Here is an 11220-nt window from a genome sequence, read left to right as displayed (position 1 = left end):
TTCCCTTAAAAAGTTGAATCGTCACGAAGAAGAGTAAATGAGATGAAAAGTTAGATTGGAGCGGTAACGATAGAAAGTATTGAATATTACTCGTTTTTTATCAAGATGTTCATGATCAAGCACTCCCCCACGACGACGTCACGAAAGTCCAAGGATTTGATGTTCGACGTGACGAAGGGGTAGGTCACTGTTCCTTTTATGGTCACAGGGATCGTGCATCCGTGTATCACCTGAAACACCTATACCTATAGAATACCTATAGAAACATTGCCTTTCGAGTAAAACGATTTCTGTTCGATACTCCAAAGGCAAACAATTCTTCTTTTCCCTCGAGCACTATTAAAAGCGACTCGAGAAAACTTGTTTTGTCGTACAATGGAATCCGCTAGTCACCTCTATGTAAATGGCGTGCACGACTCGCGTGATTCTCTCTTTATAGATCTCTCGACTCGGATGCCATGTTACGCGAAGAACAGCGCAATCGCCGGCCATTAACTTCGCGTGTTTCTCGAATTGCACCGAGATGCCAGATTTCGCCAGGGCGTTCTTCTTCTTCAATTTTTTCATTCGCATTTCCACGTTCCAAGGGCCGTAGTTAATTATCATGGCGGAGCAATGAGCGGAAAGTTCCACGATCACGTGCCCCATATCTGCAGAGAACATTTCCTTCCTTGCATTACTAAATAAGACCGATAATTTCCCCTGAATCAATTTCAGAGAACGGTAAATTGCGGACTTGCAGCCGAAGACTGTTGTAGACGTCGGAGTACCCATAACAATGTTCTTGGCAAAAAATTCGCGATCCTTTCAAGCGTAAAGCTCACTTTAAGGGATCGAATAAATTTATGTGCCACTCGAGGAGACATTTCGAAGAAACGTAGAACGGTTTGGAGATTTGTTACTTAAGAGAGCGTAGATTTGGACGTACCGATAACATACTCGGAAGAAAGGAGATGAAGAATCGGTTCTTTTTTGCGAGTTTCCTTGCGCTGCATCAAGATGTATGAATTCGAGTCGACGAATCTCTTTGCCAAATGTCTCTCCACAGACATTTCTATGTCCACGATCCTTGGTAATAGCTCGTCGTAGGAAACGATGCTCCATTCCTCGGCTCGAAGCGTGCACGTTAACATGAGTAAGCGCAACGAACAATTTGCAGCGTAATACTTACGGTATAACAGTAAATGCAGGATCATCTATTTAAATGAATTTGTATTACCTGTTAATATTTCAATGTCCTTCGAGTGCAAGTCTTCCTTCCTCTCAGTCGACTCGCATAGTCTTGGAACAGTCTCCAGTTTCTATATAGCAAAATATTTGCAGAATTGTATAAATTTGTAGAAGGACGGAAGAACTGAATTTCTTACGTCAACGATGAACTCGGTGGTCAGTGATTGGATGGCAGAGTACTCCAATTCGATAGAATGGTCCTGGTGCATGCTTCCTCGCGAGATACAGGGAAAAACTTGAGGGAAACTTCCAAAAGCTTTCACTGTTATTGTCACAGGCATTAAGTGGCCAATCTGAAAAGTGTGAAATATTAGGGTGAACCTGAAGTTCGTGCGTTCTTTTACGTTGTTCAGTTTGTACAATTTTTTTGGTCATTAAAATTACTTTATATACAAGTGTTATATATCATTTCGTAGCTCTTTCATATTTAATTATCAGCTACACTAATTTATTGATCGTTTTAGTGAAATCATGGAAAATTTTGAAATTCGAGTATTTTTACGTCGCTACTGGAAGCAAGAGTTTAAAACTACTGAAGCAGCAAAGAAAATATTATATTCGGTAGTTTTAAACTCTTGCTTCCAGTGGCGACGTAAAAATACTCGAATTTCAAAATTTTCCATGATTTTACTAAAACGAAAACAAATTAAACGATCAATAAATTAGTGTAGCTGATAATTAACTATGAAAGAGCTTTTCAAAAGCTACGAAATGATACATAACACTTGCATATAAAGTAATTTTAATGACTTCAAAAAATTGCACAAACTGAAACAACGTAAATAAACGTACGAACTTTAGGTTCACCCTAATACATTTTAATAGGCGATCGTAAAGTGGTGTAACTCCTTAACCCTTACAGATCTGAATTACTTTTTTTTCTCGTACTAACGTAATTTAATTTTTGGAGTTAACTTGAACTAAAATTAGTATGGAAAAAATAAGAAAAACAACAATATTGTAGTTTTTAAAGAAAAATCGGTCTTTCTTAATTTGCACAAATAAGGACATTCGCCCTAAACGATAATGTCGGTAATATACATGTTAGTCCTATGTGTCCTCAATTGTGGACGCCAGGACTGAAAAGTTTAATAAAATGCAAGAGTGACGTAAGAAAGTTAGCGGAATACAAAAATTCTTGCAAGGAATGCAATTTTAGTTTTAAAATTTAGGGAAATTCCACGTTTCGAGTTCGAATTCGCAAGAATCCAGCGACACGGATGCGTACCTCCAGTTGAAATTGGTGTTCGATGGGGCCAAGGATCGTCGAGCGATGCTCTACGTTGAATTCCACGAATGACTGAGCGTCCACGGATCCCGCGTTTGGCTCGACTTTCAGCGGATTTATATCGAAACGATCGATCCCATCGTCGACGTCGGATACCGAATCCGTTATTTTATATTCGAACGCTACTCCACTTTGGTTTCGTAAGGTGAAACTTCTCCGGCCGGATTCCATAAATAGCTGCAAACGAATGCTTCCCTTAGCAGCGTTTCTCAAATTGCGAAGTGCGATTATTTATTAAGAGAAAACGAAATATAGGCGAGATATAAATATACTCTTTTTATATAAAACATTTAATAGTCACGAAGAAGTGTAAGCGAGATAAAAAGTATAGATTGGAGCGGTGAGAAGAGATAGCGAGAGGAAGAAATGGAGTAAAAAGTGTTCCGTGATTGGAATCGCTTCGGGAAGCGTCTCTGGAAGGTTATGCAATTCGCGATGGATTTCGATTGGTTACCTGTTGGCCGAAATCGATCACGCGAGAGTCTATCGAAAATTGGATGGCGTCTGCACGCGCTAGTATCTGAATTTCTTCGGTGGGGCCGCGGAGGATTTTGCAAATGGCCGTGGCTTTCACGCTGAGAGGTTTGAAACCGTGAAATCCTACATGAACGTGTTGCACGGTGAATGGAAGCACGGTGCCCTCGGTTGGAACGATTTCTAGCACCTGGCGAAAGCTCTTTATTAATACTTACAAAGTCCTAGAGAAATACACATAAATATGCAATCTTATCCTTTGCACTCCAAGCAATTGGGCTATATGTAGGTAGTCAACTCCAAGACCATTTTTCTTAGATTTCTGAGTTATGGAATGACCACTCTTTGCAGTTTTTTAAATTATACGATTTCTTTTTAAATCTTACATTTTTATTAACCAAACATAATCGTGCACAAATAATAATAGTTTAATGGAAATGTTGTCCTTCATTTGATTATTTATATGAAGTTAAACAAATAATGAAGAACTAACGTAGTTTTTAACGCTATTGCTTAAAAACATTGATCTTATAACTAATTGAATTTAGACACCCATCGCTTATTGAAACTTATTGTTAGCGATGAATTGTGTCTAACATAGGAGTAGAACTTCTTCAAGTGCCTGGGAAGTTCAGGTGACCTTAAGAGTGCAAAGGGTTAAATTTCTAATGCTCCAGTCATTGTAAAATTTGCAGACTTATTAAAGAATAGAATTTGTTACAACCGATGAAATTAATAGTTCAACCTCATTGATGAAATGATTTCTTCGAGGCTCGCATCTCATGATCTCGAACGCAGCGAGATCCGTCTCCTCTTCAAAGTACTCGCTAACCATTGGCAGTAAAAATTCTCTCACTTCTTCGTTGGACACCGAGCAATTCTCTCGCAAATTTTCATTCACATCGTCTAATACATTCTCTGATTCGAGCTTCTGCGGGTGGGTCACCGAAACAAGCGCTGGAATAGAGCAGATGTTGTGCAATAGGATCTCTAATTAGAAGTTCAGAAGTCAGGTAATTAGTAGTCGAAGTAATCGAGACTCCATTGTATTTTTATATGGATGTTTCATGTTTCTATTTTAGTCGTCCAACCTGGTTTTTATTTTTATAGTAACCTAACAGAATGTCATCTCATTAAGTATCTTTTCCTTCTGAGGAATAATTCATTCAGGTTATTACGGTGTTTAATGGTAAATAAAGGTGAAGGTTAATTCTTGAGAGTATTTTTCAGGGGATGCTGTCTAGATTAGAATTACTAATGAATTTTAACGAGCATTACAATTTGTAGGTGGCGGTATTGACTGAAGTGGCCCGTCTCTGCTTCCATCTTGCCTGTCGCTTACTGATTCCTCGTGGCTTGGTGATTGCAACATGCATCCCTGCGAACGCACGATGCTTCAATTAAATCTCGAGCCCTCCAAATCTTATTTTAATTAACGACCTCGTGCATTAAACATTCGAACGAAGGTACAAGAGCAAGGAAACGCACGTTGTAATCATTTATCTGGTACCCTTGTGTAAACAAAAAACATCCAAACGAATAAAAGTTATTCTCGTCGACAAACACAGCGCGCAGCAATTAAAACAGTTGCACGACCGACTCTATTTTCAATTAGCGAGAAACGCTAGTAAACATTCCGACGAGAAGCTCGACGACGATTAAACTTACTGGCGCGGCCGATTTTGGAACTTACGCAATCGCTATGCGTGTCGCGTTCTATCTCGATGGAATCCTCCGACCACAGGAATTTGTACACGACCGATACGGGCCCATTATTGGTCAACGTCAATATTTTCTCGACGCTCGAGCCAAGTTCGCAATTAACAGCGAAATCCCTGGGATCCAGGACCAAATTCGGCAAATTAACGAAACCCCTGCACTCGATTTTGTCCTGGAATAAATCGTTTATCACCTGTTCAATCGAATCTTCGCGAAAAAAAATTTGCAAATTTCCTTTAATCACGCCGATTGCAGCGAGCTTTGAATTTCTTTCTTTGGCGATTGCTGATTTCAGGATATGGGAAGTTGGATATATACACTTTTAACACGTTGATTGCCATGTCGTTCATATATGAGTGACAGTGCTAACAAAAATTAATTTTGGGAGTTTAATAACTAAATTCGTGAATTCTGACGAAGTTACAATAATATTGGGTCGTTTGGAAAGTATGTGTCGATTTTTGATAGGTGGTACAGGTCTAAATATATCGGATTGGTTGAAAATAAATAAAATGTATTCATCCCTTTAAAAACTCAAATGTGTCTTTGAGTTTTTTTTTTAAATCACCAAGATCTTTCTGAACAACCCAATAGATATCACGATGGATGCTTGATTATTTAGTCTCCAATAGTATAAATAATATTTAATTCTAGCAGAGATTTTCGATAATATTAGATGGACTGGAAAGTAATGTCGTTTCTAATCTCAATACTTATTTATCACTCATCAGCTCATTGATTTTTTTCAATCTGGCATTGAAAATTTCCACACTAGATGGCAAAAGGTTCTTAATAACTAGGACGATTACATAATTGATCAAATATAAAAACGCCTTATAAATTTATTTGTTTGAATTTAATGTAAAAGGAACGACATTACTCTCTGGCCTCCCTAATATTTGTCTGGCAGTCGACGTGTTAAATAAAGTCTATTGATAGGTACAAGAACAAAGCTGAGAGTTACGTGGCGTGGGAAGAGATAAAACAACAAGGTGAACTCCGAGGATACGCGGATCGAGATGGAGTCGAAGTAGCACGCGGCTGAAATCACTATAGATCGCGAAAGTAGTATCATCGAATTGTCAAGAAAGTTTGAAGCGAGCGAGTGGAACCTCGGTGCTCTCCGCCGAATCGAGAGATCCAATTTACTCGATTAGGATGTTCGTCGTATTCAAACTGAATCGTTCCAGCGTAGCTTCGCGAATAGAGATCGTTTCCCTCGATGTCGAAAGAGAAGTACACACGAATCGTCGTAGTGGCTTCGTCGATTAAAACGATCCTCATGTTTTGCACGTGCTCATTCGCGTTGGTCACCAAGCGAAACGGTGATTTGACAGAAAGTTGCACGTTCAGGTTCAGCTTCGAGCGATTTGTTACTAACAATTCGTCTAAGGAAACATGTTATTATCGAGCTTAATCGATCGGGTAAAGACAATCCTTTAGGATCGATATATTAATTATATTAATGGAAATTAATCAGAGTTATTTTGCACTCTTTGGTTCGATATTAAAGCTTGAACTATTTGAACCTGTCAGCTGCAATCTATCACCATCTGGACAGACGTCAGCGCGAAACGATAATTCACGTTTGTTGAACGAAACCTGTGGTTCGGTTAGAGTCACTTTGAAAGTGGAAGTGCCGATTAGTTCGCGTCTTCCAATTCCTTGTATCTGTCCAAAAATGTGCCAGTCCTCTAGGAGACACTCGTTCCTATCGACAAACATATTATTTTCATTCGACTGAATAAAATACGTGTTTACCTAGAGTAGATATTAATTCATGTTACCAAAAATAAAATAAATGAAAGGATTAACAGTGTAAGCGTGGTTTAATTTTAACGTTGAACCCAAAGACCTGCTTTTCTGTCTTTTAATTTTTAATGTTGTTTGTCTCTTATTCGAAGAGTTTCGTTATTTATGCTTAATATTATACTCACTCCTCCCACAGAAGTTCGCATCGTACCTCCCTCGTCTCTCCAGGGGGAACTTCCAGTATCAGAGGTTGAATATGAAACTTCGAGCTACGCGAAAACATTTACTCAACGTAAATAACGGAAGCGTTTGGTTTTAACGACCAGGAAAAGTGATATGTTTCGCTCACGTTTGTCCCTGGACGGTCAGACTCCTGCTGAGCTGTATTTCCTGTTTGGTCGACCAAATTATCTGGTACTGATAACTTCCGTGGTTCGTTAGCGTTATCTCTCTACGTATCTTTTGGTGGCTGTGGGACAAGAATGCAAAAATAATAATAAATCGCATGATAAACTCTGAAGCACAATTTGCAAAAATTGTCAGCTTTGTTGACTCGCATTAAAGAGAATTGATTTCCGGCAACCACGAATTTATTTTATTTTTTTCGCTGCTCTTCGAGTTGTACGTTGATAAAAATAGACTGTCAGCTTTTAATAGCACGTGAAACGATTGTTTTCAAAGGGCTTGGAAATTATAGTCGATTCAAACCTGAAAAGGAGACCCAAGTCGTAAATGGGGAATATTTGTGGGTCGAAAACGACGCTGCAGCCGACCCCTATCGTCCTCAAATCTACAGTAACGGTTCGACTGTTAACGATTTGTAAGACGACCCTGTCATTATACTTCCCCGCGTCACGAAGGTATAATTTGACTTCGATCTTCATCGATTCGTTCGGTTTCAGGTCGACTGCCTCTGGCCTAACGCTCCACGGTGACTTCCTTTTGTGCTTAGAATAAAATTCAAATAAACATTACTCGTCTATTTTAAACAATCAACATTCCCTACGACTAAGTTGTCTTTGAAGTTAAGAAACTTAGCTTCGTAACTTCTGAAAGTATCGCGTTTCCAAATAGTCAATTTATAATTTCGCAATTTCATTAAACTTCAGGAGAAGTTTATGCTGCGTCGACGAAGCATTCTACGTACCATGGCTGCCTTGAAGTGAGCTGGTATCGGTGAATCGTTGATCACTAGCAAGTCCATTACCTGTTCCTCGAGAACTCGGACTTCGCCAAAGTCCAAAGCAGAGGGTTCTGTGGAAATGGTTGGTCCTTGGCCAATGTACGTGATGACGCAGGCCACGCATGGAGATTCTTCGCCCATTGTTAACATACTGACATGAAACGCGTAGGAATATATTTCATTATGCTTGCGAGAAGATTCATACTTTATTTTGTTATGCCATTCGATGAGCAGTCTTTTCAACTGTATTATTAAACAAAAAAATAGTGTACATCTTTATTCAAATTTGTAACAAGCCGATAATTCGATCATTTATTATGATTGCGAGAAGACTCACGTCTTATTTGGTTGTATCATTCAACGACTAGTACGGTCAAATTTACAATCTTTTAAAAAAACATAGTGTAAATCATTTTCAAAATTCATAACAATCTTTTAACTTGATCATTTTTATTAGTTTCACCTCAATGTAACTGTCTGTGTGCCTAAGACTCTCGTGATGATAGTTACATTGACAGTTTTCGATTGATGCGCTTTGATGAGTCCTTGGTGAGTTGACAGGGAGTAAACCACTGGAGTGTCTTCTGTCACCTGGATTTTTTAAATTAACAAACAAATCAGGAAACCCATTGATTCCTATGGGTTACAAACAAAAATAATTATTCCATCTACTGGTTGAGGCAGCAAGTAGAAGAATCCATCTAAGTCAGACGCGTTCACCACTTCGAAGGACTTCACACAAGGGAAATTGACGAAGCAGGATCGATTGATGATCTCTGGTGGCGAGATCGATATCTGAGCCACGCTGCCACAGAATTTCAGTGGCAACGTCACCGAATCCGAATCAGAGTCCCACATGTCGACTTCGAGGGTCGTGTGACCCTCGCGAGCAATGTTGGCAATGTAAATAACCTGAAAATCGTATTAAAAATAGCTCAACACATTTTATTTTCTATTGTAGTCTGTTCTATTTATATTAACCCTTTACACTCGAGAGGTGACTCTCAGTCACCATTAGGTTTCACGCAGCAAATCTACAATATCTAATGTTTCTTTAGGTTTAATTTCTTTGGAGCTCGAAGTGTCAATAACATGATTGTCGGCGAGGTAAAGGTGACCCTATTCCCAAATCTAGATAGCTTAGAATTCATGGCAATAGAATGCTAAGAAACATCTCGAGTTGCTAGTAGATATCAGAAAAAAGGCCTCGAGTGCAGAGGGTTAATCAAAAGGCTTGCGATAATAAGGACCTTTATTTACCGTCTTTTGACTTTCATCTTCAGAACTTAACTTACTTTAATTTTGAGAAAGCCCTGATCAGCAACGACCCCTGACTCAGGGGTAACGATGAATTCACGAGGATCAGAAGGGAAACTGGGCTTCGTCTGAGCTCTTGCGAATTCCTCATGAGTTAGAGGCGTCTGATGTCCGTCGTTGAGCACCACTATACTAAACGCCACAGGCACCAGGGACAGATTATGTAGACACACCTCTTGGCGGCTGTTGAAGCCTGAAACTCGATAAATCTTTAAATAACTGCTGCAGATATAGACAAAACTCGCAGCCAGTAAAGTCAACAATTAAATTTTCAAGCAGAAATATTAGGTCGTCTCAACAATTCATGCCATTTACTCTTCTGGTACTCAAATTAATATGCGAAACATACCCTTAAGTGTGATAAAAAAAGGTAATTTCTCTCGTTTCACAATATTTTCCCACCTTTCTGACATAGTCATTACACCGTCACTGTAAAATTTCTACTGTTTTATTTATTAAATATCGACACAGTCTGCGGCACGAACTTATGGGATGGTTTAAATATATTCAGTACTTTTCCTTGTACAGAGAACTATTCAATTCTAAATATTTTACATGAAACGAATCATACCTAAGGGCGTTGTCCCAAAGTCGAGAATTTCCTTGTCAAAGTGCAAAGTTGGGCATATGATGGAACCTCTGAAATACGAGAAATAAACGTTTATATTCCTTCAATGTAATTGTTTCATTCGTAGGTTCCAAAGATGATTCAAAGTCAGACGCAATAAGCAGTTCGGGTTTGGGGATTAGCAAATATTGCTGCTAAGCAACGTACTTGATATGCATGCTGAGTACTTCGAGACTCTCCCTGACGACGAAGTCCACCCTTTCGACGAAATCGCCCTTGCGGTTCGAGGTGAACGTCAGATTGAAAGATTTATGCTCGTCGGGGTTTAACGAGAGACTGGGAGGTGAAACTTCGATAGATCCACCGAAGTCTGTTTGTTTTGGTTTGTAAACGAGTGTGCCAGGTATGTGACCCTTGTTGGCGACTATTATCTGCTATCGCCGTGATTGTCAGCGACAATTGTTACTTCAAAGTGTGGTAGATTTATTACGGAAATAAAATATACCTCGTAGTTGTGCACTGAACACAGATATACGTTGGACAAGTCAAGACTGATGACGTTTAAACGGAAAAATGGCCCTCTGCCTATTCCAAGCAGGCTGCCATGAAACAACAAATTTTTGTTTAAATAAAACGAAGTGAAAATATGGCTAAAAAACGAGATATTCGAGGATTATATTAAAACTAAGAAATGGAGGGTACTAAGAAATTTATGTTACGAGAAATAGTATCTTCTGTCTTCTAAGGGAATCGGATATAAAAATAGTACGCCTGAAATAATCCGAGGGAAAGAGGTCGTGGATATTTATTATTTTTACCAGTTAAGGTTCGCCGATGTAAAGATATCACTGATTTAGAGATGGCTGCTTTATTAGCTCCCTTATCAAAGGCACCACCAGTAACAGAAATTGACATTTCATTACCTCGAAACTTTCGCGTTGCGAACCTCAAAGAATTCCGATAAACGTTATACAGAAGTTCTGAAGTGTCAAGAGCATACGCGAAGCCTTCGAAGAAATTTATTTCAGTCTGCCGGAAATTGAAATTTCTCACCTCAATGGTATTCTATCTTCGCGACCAGTTACTTCCAGGAACGCCGTGCTGGTTATTTCGCCGACTTCCATCGCGCGAAACAAAACTGTGACGTCGGTAGACGACTGTGGCCAAATCTCGCCAGCCTGTAAGCGAGTGTTCGAGGGAACACATTCCCAATTAAAACGTTCGACTAGTTGGGCGCTCGTTAGACACCTGAAACATACCTCGGGTGCGAGCATGAAGCACATGTGATTATACTGGAAAGTTTCCTTCTTCAGCGACTCGAGCTCGTCCGCGAATATTCGTTGACAAACCAGTTGATGAACGTCGGGCGTGCAGATGTTGAAATGCACCAGATCGACGTATTTAACTAACTCTGATTCGTAAACCAACTGAAACATTCGTCTGTATCTGCGAACAAAAATTGTGTAATATTGATCGATGATAAATTCTACCTTTGCTGGAATAAAAACATAATACTAAGTGGTTTTAGGATGTTCTAGGAGCAGAAATTAATTCTCTCCCTTTTCTACTTATGTATTTATGATTCTAGTCTTACTTATTCTTCGTTCTTTCTTTTATTTTGAGATTATCCTTTTATTATGAGATTATTATCCTTCATCTTACTCTTCTCTCCGTTGATCATCGGCGTCC

The 11220-nt window shown here is 39.2% G+C and overlaps 1 protein-coding gene across 1 annotated transcript; it reads right to left on the bottom strand.

The window, feature by feature from the left end:
* Window positions 1–86: 86 nt before the first annotated feature.
* Window positions 87–7796, bottom strand: LOC128873537 (hydrocephalus-inducing protein homolog). Its single transcript, XM_054117163.1, has 16 exons — window positions 7611–7796; window positions 7172–7410; window positions 6813–6932; window positions 6649–6732; window positions 6241–6422; window positions 5861–6099; window positions 4686–4883; window positions 4271–4370; window positions 3738–3949; window positions 2973–3182; window positions 2459–2695; window positions 1368–1523; window positions 1220–1292; window positions 929–1111; window positions 394–650; window positions 87–230 (listed from the first exon to the last, which is right to left on the bottom strand). Exons 1-16 carry the CDS (start codon window positions 7794–7796, stop codon window positions 87–89), a joined length of 2820 nt encoding a protein of 939 aa, XP_053973138.1.
* Window positions 7797–11220: the final 3424 nt, after the last annotated feature.

This window comes from Hylaeus volcanicus, chromosome 3 (genome assembly GCF_026283585.1).
Source record: "Hylaeus volcanicus isolate JK05 chromosome 3, UHH_iyHylVolc1.0_haploid, whole genome shotgun sequence".
In the NCBI taxonomy this organism is placed as follows: Eukaryota; Metazoa; Arthropoda; class Insecta; order Hymenoptera; family Colletidae; genus Hylaeus; species Hylaeus volcanicus.
The sequence above is the reverse complement of the archived record's forward strand: the minus strand, read 5'-3'. Positions and strand labels throughout refer to the sequence as shown.